The 19,698-nt window shown below is 41.5% G+C and overlaps 1 protein-coding gene across 6 annotated transcripts in view; it reads right to left on the bottom strand.

Moving 5' to 3' along the window:
* Nucleotides 1-19,107, bottom strand: part of SNX19 (sorting nexin 19) — a 45,604-nt gene extending 26,497 nt beyond the window's left edge. For 4 of the 6 annotated variants that reach the window (XM_077112411.1, XM_077112412.1, XM_077112410.1 and 1 more), the window contains exons 1-8: nucleotides 16,860-19,066; nucleotides 14,083-14,221; nucleotides 12,993-13,093; nucleotides 12,755-12,874; nucleotides 10,749-10,879; nucleotides 9,445-9,541; nucleotides 8,786-8,966; nucleotides 6,414-6,543 (exon numbers count right to left, since the gene is read on the bottom strand). In XM_077112411.1, the coding sequence (XP_076968526.1) occupies nucleotides 6,414-6,543; nucleotides 8,786-8,966; nucleotides 9,445-9,541; nucleotides 10,749-10,879; nucleotides 12,755-12,874; nucleotides 12,993-13,093; nucleotides 14,083-14,221; nucleotides 16,860-18,563 (2,603 nt within the window). In that variant the 5' untranslated portion in view covers nucleotides 18,564-19,066. Of the gene's footprint in view, nucleotides 1-6,413; nucleotides 6,544-8,785; nucleotides 8,967-9,444; nucleotides 9,542-10,748; nucleotides 10,880-12,754; nucleotides 12,875-12,992; nucleotides 13,094-14,082; nucleotides 14,222-16,859 lie in introns of all 6 variants that reach the window. The other 2 variants (XM_077112414.1, XM_077112415.1) reach the window with 2 other exon arrangements.
* Between the last annotated feature and the right edge of the window lie 591 nt (nucleotides 19,108-19,698).

The raw sequence follows: 19,698 nt of genomic DNA, 5'->3' as shown, positions 1-19,698 counted from the left end.
TTGTAGATAACATCATCCTATGTAAGAAAATCCCCAAAAATCAACAAGGCTGCTAGAGGTATTAAATGAATTCAGCAAAATGGTGGGGTACAAGATCAAAACCCAAAAATCTGTAGTGTTTCTATACACTAGAAATGAAATTTGGAAGAAAAAAAATCAAGAAAAAGTTGCATTTACAGTAACTAAAATAATCAAATATCTAGGAATAAATGTACCTGTACACAGAAAATTATAAAATGTTGCTAAAAGAAATCAAGGAAGACCTAAATAAATGGGAGGACATTCTGTGTTCATGGAATGAAAGGCTAAGTATTGTTAAGATGTAAAATTGATTTACAGATTCAACACAATCCCAATCAAAATTTCAACAGCTTACTTTGCAGAAATGGAAAAGCCAATTAACAATTTTATTTCAAAAGGTAAGGGGACCCAAATAGTCAAAAACATCTTGAAAAAGAAGAACAAAGTGGGTGGACTCACACTTCCTGACTTTAAAGCATATTACAAAGCTAATGCAGTCAAACCAGCAATGTACTGGAATAAGGATAGATAGAGAGACCAATGGAATCAAACTGAGAGTTCAGAAATAGATCCTCACATCTTGCCAATTGATATTTGACAAGGTTGCAAAGTCCACTCAACTAGGAAAGAACAGTCTCTTCAACAAATGGTGCTGGATAACTGGATACCTATATGTAAAAGAATGAAAGAGGACCCTTGGTCCATACCTTAAACAAAAATTAATTCAAAATGGACCTAAATATAAAGACCCAGGACAATAAAACTCCTAGAAGAAAATGTGGGGAAGTGTCTTCAAGATCTTGTGGTAGTCTGGTTTCTTGGACTTTACACTCAAAGCACAAGCAATGAGAGAAAAAATAGATAAATGGGACCTCATCAAAATTAAAACCTTTTGTGCATCAAAGGACTTTGTCAAGAAAGTGAAAAGACAACTTACTCAGTGGGAAAAAATATTTGGAAAGCACATATCCGATAAGAGTTCAACACCCAGAATATATTTAAAAATCCTACAACTCAGCAATAAAAAGACAAACAACCCAATTAAAAAATGGATAAAAGATCTAAATAGGCCTTTCTCTGGATAGGACATTTATATGCTAAAAATCACATGAGATGAAGCTCAACATCACTACCTGTTAGAGAAATTCAAATAAAAACTACTATGAGTAATCATTTCACACCTATGAGAATAGCTCCATTAAAAAAAAAGAAAAGTACAAGTGTTGAAGTGGATGTAGAGAAACAGGAACACTCATCGTTGCTAGCAGAAAGGTAAAATGGTGCAGTTACTGTAAAACACAGTTTGGCAATCCCTCAGGAAGCTAAGTATAGAATTACCATATGATCCAGCAATCTTGCTACTAGGTATATTCCCCAAAGAATTGAAAGCAGGGACTCAAATAGATATTTTCATACTGATGTTCATAGCAGCAATATGCACAATTGCCAAAAGATGGAAGCAACCCAAGTATCTATCACCAATAAATGGATAAACAAAATGTGGTATATACATACAATGGAATATTATTCGTATGTAAGAAAAAATGAAGCGCTGAAGCATGTGATAACATGGATAAACCTTAAGGACATTATGGTGAGTGAAATAAGACAAGCACAAAAGACAAATACTGTACGATCACACTGTTTTGAACTAATTATAATAAGCAAACTCACAGAGCCAGAATCTGTAATATAGGTAAGGAAGGGATACACTGGTCCTAGAGAATGGGGAGTTGACAATTTGTACAGATTTTCTACTTAGGCTGATGGTAAAAATTTGGAAATGGATGGTGGTGATGGTAGTCCATTATTGTAAGTATAAACAACAGTAATAGGTGAATATGTAGGTGAATGTGGTTAAAAGAGGAAAGTTTAGGATGTATATTACCAGAATAAAAGTTAAATAAAACATAGGGATGTACAACACAGTGAACCCTATAGTAGACAATGGAGCATAATTAATAGTACAAGCATAAGAATGTCCTCTCATGAATTATAACAAATGTACAATATTAATACTCGGTGGTAATAACAGGGTTGCATATGGGAAAAATACACCTAATGTAAATAATGAACGATAGAACTATCTTAATAATCCTTCATCGATTATAATAAAAGTTATGATGTTAAAAAATAGCACAATTATAAAAAAAGTACTACCATCAATAGTTACAAATGTTTCACACCAAGGTATTGGTGATGAAGTGGTACACAGGAATCCTGTATTTTATAAATAACTGTTTTGTAAACCCACAACTTCTATTTTTTTTTATTTCCCACAAGTTCTCTTAAAAAAAAAAATAAAAGAAATAACTTAGACATCATAGTAGAATTACTTTTTTGCATCCCTACTCACTGCACCTTATTTTCATCTCTTCTCCCTTCACTAGAGAACTTATAATCATTTCCCACAGAGGTAAAGCAACCTGGCTTGAAATTCTCATAGTCTGCACTTCCCCTGTATTCAGTTTTCCTGACTTAGCACTCCAAGGAGCATAGCAACATGAAACAGCACTTCTTTGGTTATCTATCCTCCTTTCACTGCCAAATATACTTCTCACTCTTTTATCTGCTTATTCAAGCCTTTATTCCAAGTTATTTAAACTATAGGTAAACTTCTTCCTGCCTTTTTATATATGGATCTCAACTTTTAAAAAATTTCTCCTGACTCATCTATACTTTCCTACTCCTCGTGAGTAATTTTTTGTATCCTGCAATCAATTCATCACATAAATTACTCCAAGCAGGAGGCAATAATTATTACATACTAATTAGTTTCAGCATCTTCCCATTTTTGAAAGCACCTAGAAGATCAGCAAAGGGAAGTTCAACAGAAGGAAAAGAAAAATGAAGGCCTAATTAGCAACATTTACAAGTGACAATAAAATCTAAGATTATACTTTCAAGTACAAAGGTATTGGGAAGGAAAATGTTTATTTCTTTACCAAATATTTAATGGGCATTAAACTTGTCCAGACTTGGATAAGCTGCTGGAAACATAGCCAGTTCTGGCCCTCAAAGAGTTTATACTCCAGGGTAGAGCTTCTCAACCTTGGCCCTAGTGACATTTTGAGCAGGACAGTTCACTGTCGGTTGTAGAGATGGGGGCGAGGGGAAGGTCCTGTCCTGGCACTGTAGGATGTTTAGAAGTATCCTTGTCTTCTACCTACTTAATGCCAGTAGCATCCTGCCCTTCTCCAGCCTCCCCAGTTTGACAACCAAAAATTTCTACATGGATAGTCAAAAGTCCCCTGGAGGCAAAATTACCTCCTGGTTGAGGACCACTGGTCTAGGGAGAGAGGCCAATAATTTATGATATATTGAGGTAAGTAGCATTATCAAAATTCTGGGAGTAGAGATTAATTCTGAGGGAAAGTGGGAGAGGATGCTAGAGAAGTTTTCACAGAATAAACGGCATTTAATTCTCAGTCTTTGAATAAAGTTTAGTGATACACCAAGCAGATGAGAAGAGGGAAAGTCAGGGACAAAGAGAGGGAGTAGAGAAAGGTCTTCAGCTATAGACAGCAGAATGTGCAAAGTCCTGGAGGAAGAGAGACCACAGAATGTTCAGGCAAGGATGGAGAGTTTGCATGGGGAGACTGGGGAAAAGGATGGCAACAGATCAGGCTAAGAAAGAAAGGAGGTGGAATTTTATACTCTAAATGAGAGTTTTTCTGTGTGTCTATGTCTGTTGTATATATTTTTAACACAGTGGAGCCCCTTTTTCAAACAAAACCTTGTCTAGATCTCCAGTCTATTCAAATAAGTGAAGTGGAATTGCTTTCATTAGATCATGGTACACACAGTCTTTCCCTCAGCCTCTAAAGTGGCTTCAGAAGCACCTCTATGGAATCACAGAACTCTGGGAAATACATTGGAGAAATGACTTTTGTAGGCAGTAGGGTACTGTGTGGAGGATTTTCAAGTGGAGAATATATAATCAGATTTTCTTTGCTGAAATAGCACTTTGGTGGCAGGGCAGAGGACAGATTAGGGACAAGGGGGAAAGCCTGAATGCATAAAGACCAGTCAGCATTGTACATGTGTATCTTATTCAGACATTTTTAGGGACAAAGCACATTGACTTTGGAGTCTATTGGGGATTGTATCACGTCCCTACCTGTGCTGATTTGAAATGATGTATGTACCCTAGAAAAGCCATGTTTTAATTCTAATCCCATTTTGTAAAGGCAGCTGTTTCTTCTAATCCCTACTCAGCATTGTATTTTTGAAACTGTAATCAGATCATCTCCCCAGAGATGTGATTTAATCAAGAGTGGTTGTTAAGCTGGGTCGGGTGGGTCTTGATTAGTTTACTGGAATCCTATAAAAGAGGAAACATTTTGGAGAGAGAGCAGAGAAGAATGACATAGCCACGAGAAGCAGAGTCTACCTCCAGCGACCTTTGGAGATGAAAAAGGAAAACACCTCCCAGGGAGCTTCATGAAATAGAAGTCAGGAGAGGAAGCTAGCAGATGATGCCATATATGCCACATGCCTTTCCAGATGAGAGAGAAACCCTGACCGTGTTCACCATGTGCCTTTCCAAATGAGAGAGAAACTGACTGTGTTTGCCATGTGCCTTTCCACTTGAGAGAGAAACCCTGAACTTCATTGGTCTTCCTGAACCAAGGTATCCTTTCCAGGATGCCTTAGATTGGACATTTCTATAGACTGGTTTCAACTGGGACATTTTCTTGGCCTTAGAACTAGCTAGTAAACTAGCAACTTTTTAAATTTCCTTTTTTTAAAAGCCATTCCATTTCTGGTATATTCATTCTGGCAGCTAGCAAACTAGAACACCACCAAAGACAAGTTCAAGTCCTAAGCCCTGGTCCTGGGGGTGTGAACCTGTTTGTAAACAGGACCTATGAAAGATGCTATTGGTAGTAAAGTGTGGACTCATCTGTGAAGAAGATCTGTGAAGATCCTATTTAGATGAGGCCAAACTGAATCAAGGTGGGCCTTAATCCATGATTGAATTCCTTTCAAGCAAAGGAAACTGAATACAGAATAAAAGTCAGATTTGGCCAGAAACCAGAGAATGAATGAGATCACCAAGTGACATAGGCAGCGATGCATGCCAAGGAACCCAAGGATTGTGTCAAGTAAGCACCAGAATGCTACAGGCTACAGGAGAAAGCACGACCTGTAGACACCTTGATTTTGGGCTTCTAGCCTCCAAAATTGTGAGATAATAAATTCTCATTTTTTAAGCCAATCCACAGTGTGGTATTTGTCATAGCAACCCTGGCAAACTAAGACAGAGTCAAACAAACCCAGCTTCAAGTTCAGTTGTGTTACCATGACCTTGGGCATGTTAGTTGACATTTCCAAGCTCTATTTTCCTTTCCTCTAAAATGGGGATACCTACCTCATTTAGAGGTCATGAGCTGGCATATGATCAACAGTCAGTACATATAAATGTGCATCTTCTTCTTTCACTTACTCTATGACTAAAGCTATTTAGTCTTCCTGATCCTAACTAACTTTTAAAATGGGGAGATTTAAATGTATGTTGTTAATAGTTTTTTATACATGTTGTTAGTAGATTATGCACAGGTACATAATTTTTGCTTAAAGGAATATATTCTTTTTTTGAGTGACCTGTTGGCATCAGCCACAAGCTGATTGATGGAAGAGGCCAGGATTTGGCTGCTCCTTACTTTGGGATATGTCAGGGTGACTCACAAGTAGAGAGAGATCAGGCAAGAGTAGTCTAAGCCTATCTCCCTGTTCAGAGACTCAGGCCTTCTTTAGTTTATTGAAGTTTATATCAGTTCCACGGCTAGAGTTAGCAGCTAAAAACCCTGTATGTGCACAGAGCTCTCAGGAGATCACAAAGTCTGGATTAAAGTCTAAGTTTCAAATCCAAGTATCCTTCTTTCTTTTCCATCTCTAGGTTAGGAAGTCCTCCTGTTGTGAATATTTATGTGCCTCACCCTCCCCAAGAGACAATTTTATTTTAATAACACTGTTCCATTTTCAGCTTGTCTCTTCCATCATTTATTATCACAATAACTATATTCTCAGTTAAAAGAAATAAATGTCCATGGTAAAAGGGTGAGGGGTAGAGGACTGGGGGTATAAGTGGGTGAAGAACTGGTCCTGGTGCAGAAGAGGCTCAATTAAAGTACTAATACCACAGGCATGGTCTGTAACAACGCTGGGTATGTTCAACATCTGAGAACCAGCCACATTTAAACCTTAGACAAGGTGGTTAGTGAAAACTCTCTGATACCTGCCAGGCAGTCTGCCTCCCTAAAACAGCAAACCTCATGTTACAGGTCTCCTGGACTATACACCTATACATCCTGGGGAAGAATTCAGTGTCATCTCTAACTCATGTCCAATTTTAGACTCTAATGTGAAAGAGAACTCAACAGTCTTACCTCTGAATTAGGGTCCCAAAGACAAGATGAAGAACTTTCTGCATGTTTTCTGTACAGAGCCATCTCCACTGTTCCATTAGCAGCAAGAGAAGCAGATCCAGGGCTGTGTCAGCTAACTCTGTCTCTGTCCCTAGGAATGAAAAGGCTGCAAAGGTAACCAGAAGAAACTGGGACTTGGGGGACATATTTCTGTGTGCACATGGGCACGTGGTCTTCTCCATCTTGGACTTCTGTAGCCACTCTGACACAGATGAAGAGACACTTACTTCATATCTAAAAAGTTTGTTGCTAGGCTCTATAATTTGTTTATATACTTTTTCTGTTCCTGTTCTTGATATTCTGTCATTTGGTAAATGTTTTTTATTTTTACAGATTCTAAATACAATTATTTTGCCGTGCTAGCTCTTCTTTCTTCTGAAATTTCCCCCAGAAATACAGTCATTTTGTTCCAAATGAGTGCTCATCATGGATGATTAACTGGAATTGGCAAGGCCAAGTCTCTTCCATGCTCCCATTCCACTTGCCCCCACAAAGCATCATGGAAATGTTGTGGGCAGCATATTTGGGTTTCATTTTCAAGCAAAAACCTGCTTTGAAAGCACCTTCATTACAGAGCTGTTGGGTTGGGATTCAGCATACTTGTTTGATTTTTGGACAGCATTTAGTTCTACCAGACCACTGGTAAAATGCCTTGATGGAGTACTGATCTGTCTCCTGTCTAGAAGATTGGAAGAACCGCCAACGTGTTCACACAGGCCAAACTTGAGTTTCCCGAAGAGATGTATTTTACAGATTCTGAAAGCACCTGTTCTCTAACCCTGATTGGGGAGTGAGGGGAGGTAATGTTACCTCTGATTTATTTCCCCGGGAGTACAGAATATAGAATGAATCTGAGATACTTGGTGCTACTACTGTGATGAATGTTAAATAATTAATTAACAATAATTTTTCAGGACCAATGGGTATTCCCTGGGCCAGCCTTCTTCAAGAGTTCTTTAAAACATGCATGATTTCAGATTTGATGGATCTGTTAGAACTGAATCCAACTTCTCTCTGTACCCTGTCCAATATAGATTTTCTTTATCTGCACTTCTAAGGGGGCATAGAAGCTAACACGTTTATTTTTAGTCATTTCTTCAAAGGTGGGCTATTCAGTTCCTTGGGAAATAACATCTAGAGCCTGAGCCATCCTCAATTCCATTTACTCAGGTCTAGCATTTGCCTGGAGCCGCCACCATGTGGTGACAATAAGCAATAGCAGTAAAAATAAGAATATAAAGACAACAAGTAATCTTGAAGAAAACGGTAACTTCCCCATCATATGAAATTTCAGAGTTCTGAGTCTCTTCAAACTGGGAGAAAGGCTCAGACATAAACCACCCCTTTAGAATATGATATTCAAATTTTCATGATTTTTGGCTAGAATGATATTATTTACCCATCTTCTTCTGCCACCAGACCACTTCTGTTACTGTCCAGTGAGGTACGTAAAGGGATGCTAACCTGCTGTTCTACATCATTAAACTGAGGTCTGCAGAGGGGAGGTCTGGTGATTTGTTCACATGTATCTATAGACAATGGTGAAATCAGCTTTTAGTTTTCCCTTCTGAGCCCAGGATTTCATGATCTTTCATTCCCAGCTGGATTCTTTTGGTTTGGTAGAACAAAAAAACACTCGTAAGCCTACATCAGAAATCACACTGGTTAATATCCAGGACTCTCATTTTTTGCCTCTGTAGAACACATCTGCCTATCTCCTGGGAAGCCAACAAACCTGACCTACCTCAAAAGCTTATAAAGAAGACAGTAGCATCCTCAACAACTCTACTTTCCTATTTTACTTGGGTAACTAGATGGTGTCATTTGCTATGGCAGCAAAGCTGTAAATGAGGAAGAATAGATTTGGTGAAAAAGATCAATTCCTTATTGAACATGCTGTATTTTATTTGGCCTACAGGATATTCAAGCGGAGATTTCCACAGTAAGCTACTGCATGTACATACTGGGAAGAAGACATCATCAGCAAATGGGATCATCCACCAGGGAGCATGCGCAGAATAAGCAGAGAGAGCCAAAAGCGAAGCTCTGGAAGGCATAAAAGGGAGCTAACAAAGTAGACTGAGAAGGGACCACAAGAGAGGCCAAAAGAAAACCAGGGCTGAGATATCGAAAACCAGGGCTGAGATATCCCAGGAGGAAAGTTCCTAGATAAAGGGAGTGGTTCAATGATAGGCCAAAGCATGCCAAAGATGATAACACTGATGATAACACATCTTTCTCTGCTGAACAGAATTGAAATGGAAGTCACAAAGTCCAAAAATCATAAGCTCTAAGTGATCTGGATCTCTGTGGGAGGAGACTCTGTCACTTACCTGGATCGTGCTTGCTGAGGTCTTGGGTTGGCACAGGTATATTTGACAAGCCATGATTCACACATCCTCTGGGAATTTGTTCAGGATCTTTTTCTGAGGCTTCCTCTGGCTGCATTTCTAGTAACTTGCTTTGTTTTTCAATAAAGGATTCCATTCCAGACAGGGATAGGATCTCTGGTTCCTGAAGAAACAGCCAGTGGCACTTCACATAAAGAATGCAGTAAGTAGGACAGCAAATGCAGCACTCTAGGTTCCTCCCCTACAAAAGCATCATGGGTCTAGAACCAATCGATGATGGAACCACCTGAGAAAAGTTTTCTTCCTTTACCCATGCTGCAAGTAAAACAAGCCTACCTTTAGATTATCATTAACAGTAAATAATTTTGAGTCATCTGTTCTCTTCCAGGAACTGACTTTCTTTCTCATCCTGTCATCTATTATTCCAATCCTACTACCCTTGAGAAGTCAACTCAGAAGTAACAGGAATTCAAAAACACTCAGAGAAAACACTTTCAGCACAAACATTAGTGATCCAGATGACGGCGAAGTTCTTCAGCAATGCACCTAAGTCCTTTCTGGCTTTGGAAAATGTCTCACTGCCTACAACCGTAGGATCCACATCTATTAACTACTGAAGTTCTCCAGGTATAAGTTCTTACCACACTGCCTTCTCGGAAACAATAAAGAATCTTCTCATGTGCTTCACTCATATTCAGGGCTGGAGCAATTTTACTGGAAGAGAACCTCAGTCTGGACCTGGTATAGAAACAGAGAGAAGGAACAGAATGTAATTCATGGTTCTGGTGCCCACACAAAGAGTTGACAAGCGTTAAACATTGCTTATTCTTGGGAATAACCCATTCTTGGGAGCTTACTGTGGTTATAGTTGCCAGGGGAGACTTCGTCCTAAAATCTCTCTTAAAATTTATTTTCAGCAACTCCACATAGTTCTAGTACTAAGTACACTAGTACTAAACTTTACCCCTAAAACGTATTTGTGAAAGGGCTTTTTCTAGCATAAAAAAGGGACCAGTCTGTCATAGCTGAATCCCCACAGGCCAGAAAAATGGCTAGCACATGGTATATACTCATTAATCATTTGTTGATGAATAAATGGACAAGTAGCACACATCACGGGTTTATTTATTTTTCTCTGTTGGTACCCTTTCTGCATTTCTATTTATTCTCTTGTATTCTACATGAAACCAGAAAAAGGACTTCCAGTTTCAAGGAACACGGTTATCATAAGCAAAAGCATTATGGTCATCCTTCAAATTATGAGCCTGTTGAGAAAAAACTAAGAGCTTTTTTTTTTTTTCTTTGCCAATTATTGCTGGTCCATGAAACATGAACACAGAGACAGACAGATTGCTAGAAACACACACACACACACTTTTCTTCCCTCTTTACAATGGCCCAGATACAAATGAAGCTTCCAAAATGCGTACATATGGCGACCTTCCATGTACTGGCTTTAATGCCGCAAGGAACATCTGGGACTAAGGGCAGGACAGAGTAGCAGCAACCAACCCATTAAAGACATCGAGCCCGTAGGTTCTCATTCTAGCCCTTTCCTGTTTATTGCTAGTATATGTAATTTCTGAGCCAAGATTTACAGAATGATGGCAAACGGAGGTGAGGTATAAACCCTAAATCTTAATAGGAAAGGAACGACTCAATTTTCCAGGGAAACACAGAAAGCGGATATCCAGGTTCTAGGATTTTCCTTCCAGTCAAAAATCCCCAGCCATTTTGCGTCCTTGATTCCCACGGAAAGAGCAAACACTCAGCGCTGCTATGCAGCATAACAGGCTCCTCTGGGTTTGCATAAACACTGGCTTACACAACATATGACTTATCTCCTCCCTTCAAAGGCTTGAAAGAGGGGTGGCGCTTTGGCTGGGCACTGGGGATCAACCTGAGAATTGGGTAAGGGTCCCTAGGCAATGGAGGGGCTTCTCACTTGTTAGCCTTCTTGCCTTCTGTGTGAAGCTTGTTTTCTGTCTCAGCCTCACTCAGCTCCTCGGTGGGACTTTGGGGTTCAGAGCGAGGAAATGCCGTCTTCAGGGTGTCCACGATAGCACTTACCACCATCTGCAGAGGCCGGAGGCACAAGATCAGTAAGGCCCTTTGTCCCCCTAGAAAGAAACAGCTGGACAAGCAGGGATGTCACAGATCCTTGTGCCATTAGGACAAACAGAGTCATGCCAGCCACCAGAAAAGTCAGAAACCAGCAACTGACTTAGCAGCAACTACCCTCCATTTTTCTGTGCTTTCACTGAGTAAGATAATACCACCCAGGGAAAAGAAGCCAGAACAAAGAGTAGGATAATTAAAGACCATTCTGCAGGCTGGTGAAATACTTTCCATTTTTTGTTTTTTTTCTTTTGATGTAAACAAGACTTGTTTTTAGTTCCTAAAATGATAATACCTTCACCAAGGTGTGAAAAAGTAGAAGTAATAAAGGCAAGAGTATATGGGAAAAAGGAAGAGTAAAGAAGATTATCAAAAATAAGAAATATAATCCAATGGCATATATAATAAAACATGCTCAAAAAAAAAAACCATGCTCAGAGTGATTCACACAGAGTAAGAATTTAGTCTTTTCAGTTAATTCAATTTTTTGCTTTTTATGTATAGAATACAAAAATCACTCAGATCAAGAGTAAGGTTATCTGGAGTTGTTACAATACTTCTCTACTCATAAAGACCTAAAGTTTATTTAAGCCAAATAAAATAATCCTCATTCAAGAAGAGATTTTCTGTATTTCTCAGAATAGGAAAATGACAAAGATGTTTGCTAAAACGGATGATATACTAAAAACAACAAAAAACAAAAAACACTCTAAAATAGCAAAGAAAATATTTCTTTTCCCTTTGGTTCTCTCACGAATGAAGGCTGCAAGACTCAGAACAGCTCCGCTCCTTTTCTAATTCATTCTGAGTTAATTCTCCCCAGGTTGCATAGCTAGCACAGCTAAGACAAGGCTAAAACGGCCAATTCAGTCTTTAAGGGGTAACAGGCCAAGGAAAAAACATAGAGTAAAGCATGAATATAGATTATGCAGCTCAGAAAACAGAAACCGCTCTTGACTTGAAAGATTGTAGTCTTTGCACTTCTTGAGGGGAGGGACTTGTCTGCCTTGTACCCTGTTGTATCAATAGCAATTAGTACAGTATCTCACACAAAACAGCTCTCTAGCAAGTAGATACAAAGAGAATCAAGAAATGAATGGTCTGTATGGGACGTTGGGGATTTTACTGAGTCCAATTCTTTACATTTTGTAGCTTTTCCCACATAACACAGCGCACCTAACACAGAAATTCCACTTTATTCCCTGAAGTTTAGAGGAGAAAAAGGCCCCTCTCCTGCCAATGAGCCCTTTCCAACCTCTTAGAACACAAACCCTTTTGATAAAATTCATCCTTCTGCTCTGAAGACTCTGATAATATGGTTGGTAACAGCTGCCTACAGGCTCTTTAATATGCTACACAAATGCCCTTCTCCAACCTCCAAAGGCCCTGAGACACCCTCTTGGGTGTCTCAGAAGAATCACTACATTCAATCTAGCTTGGTTTCCTGTCTAAGCATTCTCTTTCCTCAGGGGCCCACACTGGGGATAACCTTCATCTCTAAAAGACTCTTGCCCCATATGTCTGTGGAGAGACAGGGTGATTTCCACCAGAATAACACATCTCAACATCCCTATGAGATATGAATACATATTTTATATATATGAAATACATATCTGTTTACATATGTATACATCTCATATACATATGTTTCCCAACAACTGCTCACTGTAATTCAGCAAGTTGATGACAAGATTGGCAATAGGTCTTGAAAATTCTAGTCCATGTTCTGTGGGTCCTTTGTGCTGCTTCTCTCAATCGTCGATTACCCCTTCCCCCATGCATTCTACTCTCACGGATACAAACTAAAGATGGGCATGCTGGCCCTGCTGGTACCTTGTCTATTCTGGAGACCATGAATGGTTTCTTGACAAAGGCAATTCGAGCATCTGTATTGAGAGCAAGGAACTCTTGCATCTCCTCACTGTTAGCAATCTCAGGAATGGCACATAGTTGCTGCAAATATAAGACATAAAGGACTTTAGAGAGAAATTACAGTACCCATACCTCCCCACCTTGGCTTGGGAGCTTGGTTGTGGTTAAAATGACAGCAGAACCAAGGAAGGATGCCAACCTTTAGGAATGATTCTAGGAGGCTCTTCCGGGCTTCTACTCTGTCACTATCCATGTTTCCAAATGGAAGGTCTGGAAAGAGCTTTTTAGGACCCTTCACATCTGAAAAAAAAAAACAAAAGCACAATAAAAAGTTTATTTGCTTAGCATTTATTAAGTGGTTGATGTATATAAAATGCATCATACATATAAAGAAAGCAGAACCGGGATTTTTTTAATTTTAGGAGTTACAAATATTCTCCAGGGATATAATGCATATACCTTATGTATTAATATCAATACCAAGGTATAAGAGGCCACACAGCACTGTGGCTGTGAGAGAGGACTCTCCAGTCCAATTGCCCAAGTTTAATTTTGCCCCACTCCCTAATAAAATAACGACCTTAGGCAAGTTATTTAATCTTTCTTTGGCTTCATTTATTTTTCTATAAAATGAGAATAATGATAGTATCTATCTAATAGGCTGTTACAAGAATTTAATGAGCTTAGCCACATAAGAGAAACTGGTACACATATTCAAGTGTACCCAAGCCCACTATTAGCTACGGTTAGCAGAAAAGAAAAGATACTTGAAATTCACAATTTATGCCAAAAATTAACATGTTAACTTGGGTGTCCAACAGAACAACAAAAGCCATTTTACTAGCTTATTTAAAGAGTTAGATTTCATCACATTTTCAAATAGCAGGCAAAAAAAGCCTGGTTGTTAAAAGAAAGAGGTGGGCAAAAGATCCTTGGATTCTATTTTAATATTCAAGAGAGATCAATCTATGGAATGGAAAAGATAATTTAATTCTTCTTACTACCTCATGGGCATAGGTAGAGATCTGAAAGCTTCTTTCTTAAGCTCAAACTAGATGGGGCTTCAGAATCAAGTATCTGGTAGCATAGGGTTACCTCAGAAAGGATGGGGTCCGTGCTGTTTAGACTGACACCCAAAACTCCTGATGCAAACCAGTAGCATAGGACTTTTGAGGCTGTGCTTTCCCCTTCCACCCCACTCCACAAACCACTGGGCCACCAAGCCCTCAGATGAGGGTGGCTAGATGCAGAAAGCAAGTACGAAATCTAGGACCAGGGAAACTCCTGACTTTTGATGAACTTTCGTAGATCTGGTTTCTCCTCCAGACGGGTCTGCAGATTTAAGAACTCCCTGTAGCGGCGATTCACAGTGTGGTAGGCCAACTGCTGCAGGCTGCTGCTGTTCTCACCGTCCAGTGCTGTTTCATACTATTGAATGAAGGAATTTATTGGTTGAATAAGCCAGGTTTAGGCAATCTTCTATTTTGGCTTTAATGCTTCTTTGCTCATTGGGCACAGAGTAAGAAGGGAGTAAAGGAAGGGGGAGAGGAGATTTTTCTATCCTATCCTAGAACTTACTATATCTGTTTGTTGCCCTGGGTTGTAATGAATAACTCAAAGTCCAAGGGTGGCTGAATTAAAGAATGAGATGCACTTCCTAATATATGTGGCCCAGAAAGTCAGAAATGAGTTTTACTGCTCCCCACTTCTACTTCCATCTCCAAAGCCCCTTCTCCCAGATACATTCCTCATAAAAATAGCTATATAACCATTTTTTTTTCAAATCCCAATAGAGTATAAAACTGAAAGCATAATTTCTATAAAAGCAATTCCATCTCTTTCACCCCTAAATTATAGAGATATAACATTATAAAAAACTAACCATTTGCCATCACACTCAACCACTGACTGTAGTAGTTAGGGAAAAACAAATAATCTAGAACAGTAGATGAACAAAAATAATTTGCGCCTAGAATGCATAAAGGATATGTGCCTTTGCTTTGCAGATGAATCTTCCTAATTGTTATTCTTAGAGCTAAACTTATTTTTTCCCCCTAAATACACATCATTTGTATGCTCAGAGGTCATATGAAGATTGGAGACACTGTAAGGGGTAAAAGTTGTCTGTCTTCCTATGCTTGGAAGGCTAGCATGTTTGAAAAGATGACTTAAGAAGGCAAACACACTGAAAAGCATGAGGGCTCCAACTCAATATATGGGCAGTCATTTTGAAAGAGCAGTTAAAAGAATGAAATGCTGGGGTATAATTGCATGTGTGCTCATTCTTACCACAAGTAGGTTACAGTTATTGCTCAAAAGAGGTACTATATTCTGGGAAAATGATAGGGAAAAGAACAGTCTCACTGGCAGGACTTGAGGCTGGTGCTTTACAATTATTTTTAGAGACAAGGTGAGATATCCATTCTGTACTGCTGTGAGTGAGTGGTCCTTCCTGCCAATACTGAGAAAGGAAAGACCCAGATAAAAGGAACGGGCGGAATGCAGGGTGGGGGCTCTCAGACTTGGAGAACCTGGGGATTAAGATAACTTTCTGTGGAATACTGAGCTCTCTGAAGGATTGTTCAGTACTGGGACCTTCACTTTCATTCTAAAAACTGAAAATAGCTTTATCATTAAAAAGTACAATAATATTGATATACAATTTAAAATCACCGTTATAACATGTTCACATAAAAATCTAAACCCAATCTCTCAAACCACACACAACTGGCTGTGTTATTTTGTTGCTCATTTTTCACTTTGTCCTCTTCTAATGCTTACTTGGAAATAAGCGATAGCAGGTATCAATCTTTAGCAAGAGCAAAAAGAATAAGAGGAGAAAGAACTTAAAAAATTCTATCCATCAAATCATTTTTTCCCCTGCTAACAAGGAGGGAAAAATGGCTGTTTAATGTCAGTGTTGGAATTCGTCATAAATCGGAGATAAAATAACTAGGAAGATAACACATGTGAAAAAGATATCCATCATATAAAGACCCAGAATTAGGACAAAAAGCCGGGCAAAATGTTAGCAACGTTATCCCAATCCTTCGAGGGTAGACTGAGTTGCTGTACGGCAAAGCATCTGTATTTTGAAAACTTGTCTATTTTATAAGTTTATGTCTATATGCATTTTTCTAATTATTTCCATTTTGTCTGATACTTGAAAATTCTTAACACTATTTTAAAAAACAGTAGCTTCATGCTCCAGCTGTGTTAAGCAGACCAAGGAGAGGAACTTCTTCCTCATACTTGGGCTGGAATTTAATGCGGAGGAGTGTGGCACTGAGGCTTGTGCATGCTGGTAGGGACTCAGAATGAGAAAAACTTCAAGGGGAAGGAAAGTAAAATCCAATGGACAGTGTCTTCCCCAGAAACTATCTTCCCCAAATTCTACCTTAATTTTTTTCTTTTAAAAAGTACTACTATCTTTTGTACTTTGTGTTAGGAAGGTAGGTTATTTACACATATACACCTCAGAAGGTAGCAAGTTTCTCAGTTCTGGAGGCATTATAAGCCATTTAAGCATAGACATGGGACCCACTTGGCAAAGATTATCTCAAAGGGTTTTAAGTACCAGGAGGCTCATTAGACGAAAGCAGCAGTTTCCCACAACCGGCCTTAAGACAGGCTGCTTCCAAGTATCCTGGAAGGTCTTACATACATACATATATATATATATATATATATAAATACATATACATACATACAAATACATATATATAAACATATATATATAATCTTGATACCCAGCCTTCAAAATTCTCATCAGAATCTGTATATTTATAAAGCAGCCCAAGTGATTCTGAGGTGCAGCCAGGTTTGGGAAGCACTGAAAAATAAGCCCTTGAGTATCCTAACATCCCTGAGATTCTAGAACTGTTTATGTAAGTATAGGATAAGAGCTTACTCTACCTTACAAATTAGCTTCAGGCTAGTCACATGAAGATGCTTACTGATTAAACATAAGAAGTTTAGTCTCCCTGAGACTCTTAGTTTCACAGTTCTCTGCTTTCCAAACCCACTCCCAGACCAGAGCACACGACTACAGCTCTAATCCTGTTACCTTCACGGTATAGAGTGTGTACGGGTGGAATCCAGTGCCACTGTGCTCCCGAGCAGTAATGGTGCCAGTGATACGAAGATTCTGGATGACAACCGGGCCATCTGGACTACTGAGGGACTCGAAGCTGAAGGCAGCTGAATGTAGAGAATTGGTTGGAGAGGAGGAGAGCAGAACCTGTGGCAGACTAGGATCTAGAGAGTTCACACCATTGGCAAGATCCTTCTCTAAGCATGAGGGTCGTGGGGGGCAGGTTCTTTCTGGCCCCTCTTGTAAAGCTGCCAAAGAGGTGACATTTCCTTTTTCTACCTCCTTGTCTGCTGTGTCGATCTGGATCTCTGGGCAGGATTTCAACATGGGGCCCATCAGGCCTTTCTCTGAGTCTGTCCCTGGCCTCTCCTCAGCCTCTGCTCCATCAATTCCTTCAGATGTCTCACTGTCCTTAGGTCCCAGAACCTGAGAGTCCCCAAGAGCACACAAGGCATCGTGGAGCCTGTCAGAGAGGAAGCTGCCCGGAGCCATGAGCATGATGGTTTCTTTGCCCAGTTCAGAGAGTGGAGACTCCAGCTCTGAGTCTTCACAAAAGAACAGAGGGCCTCGGGTGTCCGGCTGTAGAAAATGAGATGGGTTGCTTCCTACTCTTCTTTCTTCTTGTATCCCGCTCAAATCTTCTTCTACAGCTTCATGGCCTTCTTCTACCTCTGGAGAATGGCCTGAAGGGCCATCAAGCTCACTGCAGGTTAGGAGCACTGGGGCAGCTACTGGAGAAGGGGCTCTCATTTCTGGCAGATTCTCCACCTCAACAGGCAGTGGCAGAGTTGTGGGCACTGAGGGCTGTTCCAGGGCACCAGCTGAGCAGAGTGGTTCAGCCTTTTGTGCTGGACCATCTCTGGCCTTGGAAAAGATGCCCACGAGTGCAAGGTGGATCCAGTCAGGGTCAGACAGCTTGCTGGTCAGTGGCAAGATCACATTGCAAGTGATGAGTTCAACCACTACGTGGCGCCCAGTTCGGGTCTCCAAGTGGGGCTTGGGCACTAGTCCTTGCAGCAACAAATCCACAATGCCACGTGTGTAGGCCACCTCAGAACTGGAGCTCTGCACAGCAGGATGTGGGACAGTGGCTTGACAGTAGGCCTCCCAAATCTGGGAGGGCTCAACTGGACCACTCTGTTTCCCTGCAGTGGCCTCCTTGGCCTGAATATAGCTCTGCAGGTGACAACCACAGAGAGTCAGGACCCTCTGGGCAAGAGCATGATTGTCCACCTCCCCCATCCTCTTCCGGAGCTCCTGGACCAGCCCTTTCATGGCTGCTTCCATCTCTTCCTCAAAGGCTGGCTCCTGGCTCACTAAACGATACCAGGATGACACGAAGTCACGAATAATCATCTGGATTGTGCGGTTGATCTCCTGTTCCAGCTGCCTCTCTGCCTCAGGGTTAGTAGGGCAGACTGCTATCGGGATGAAGCGTTCCAGGTGCAGTCGACCTGAAGTCCCCAAGATGGCATTTGGGCCTACCCATCCTCCCAGCACCACTAGTAATGCACACAAAAGGCAGAGAAGCCACACATTGACCAGGAGGTGGATGACAAGTAGCCAGCCGAGCACAACTCCCACAGCTATCAGCTTCCGGTTGCTCAACAGATTATTAAGACTACAGCTGGACTCGGCTGGGGAGCCCTGGCGTGGGGGTGCTGTCTCTGCCTTCATGGCTGAGAGGACCAGGTGGTTCTCCAAGACGGCAGCCCTCTTCCTATTTTATGGGAATGTTCGGTACTCACTGTCTAGGAGCTTCAGGATTAAGAACTGAGGCATTAAGCTGTGTTGTTGCGGCTGTGAGGAAACCTGGAGTGCTACTCAGGGAAGGAAGCTGGGGCTTCTGGCCCTCAAAGTTCTTCTGGTACTGCAAAGCTAGAGGCAACCGTCTCTCCCTATCCCTACCGCCGACATCGCCCTCAAACTAGACCCCTCGGGCAAAGTGCTATTTCCAAGGACCCTGCGCCTTCATCGCACCGGTCAGACGTCTCTCAGCTGCCCCGAGGACCGCGGAGCAGGGACCTTCAAGGCCCCACACTTACAGAAGCCCGAAGGCTGCTGGGGCCGGGGCCGCTTGGAGCCCGGAGCGGAGCGGGCTCGGAGACCGAACCCCCGACACTGGACGCCGGCATTTGGCGACCGCCCGCGGCCCGGGCCGCAGCGCGGAAGCGTCAGCGAAGTGGACACGCGCAGCGCGGCAGCGTCAGCGAACTGGGCACGGCGGTCGGCGACCCGCTTCCGGTCAGGACTGCCAGCCGACTTGCTGTCAACGACGGCTTCCGGGTGACGTCAGCGCGAGGAAGGCATGCTGGGAGAGCGGGGCGGGCCCATGGTCTGGCTCCGCGGTCCGCCCCGTTATTTCGAGTGTCTCCCTGCGGGTGGAGGGTTCAGAACCTGCGGGAGGTTGGGTAGAAACTTGGAGGGGTTGGGGAGAAGGGAGAACCTGCAGAGGTTGGTAGAACCTGCGCGGGGGGAGAGGGGTAGAACCTGAGGTGAGATGGTAGAACTTGGACTGGGGTGGGGGATTTGTACCTGCCCGAGGAGAGGGTATAGAATCTGTAGGGAGTTGCAGAATCTGCAGTGTGGTGGTGGTGGTTAGAACCTGTAGGGGAGGTGGACCTGCAAGGGTGTAGAATCTGCAGGGCGGGGATAGGTTAGGGGGTACGGAATAGAACCTGCAGGGTTTTGTAGAACCGCTGCGGGGGTAAAACTTGTGTTTGCTAAGAAGAGAGATGGTGTGGCAGAAGTTCCCAAAGTAACATCAAACCGGAGCAGCCTTGCATCAGTGATCTTAAGAGTCAGACTTCCA

This window comes from Tamandua tetradactyla, chromosome 8, assembly GCF_023851605.1.
Source record: "Tamandua tetradactyla isolate mTamTet1 chromosome 8, mTamTet1.pri, whole genome shotgun sequence".
In the NCBI taxonomy this organism is placed as follows: Eukaryota; Metazoa; Chordata; class Mammalia; order Pilosa; family Myrmecophagidae; genus Tamandua; species Tamandua tetradactyla.
The sequence above is the reverse complement of the archived record's forward strand: the minus strand, read 5'-3'. Positions and strand labels throughout refer to the sequence as shown.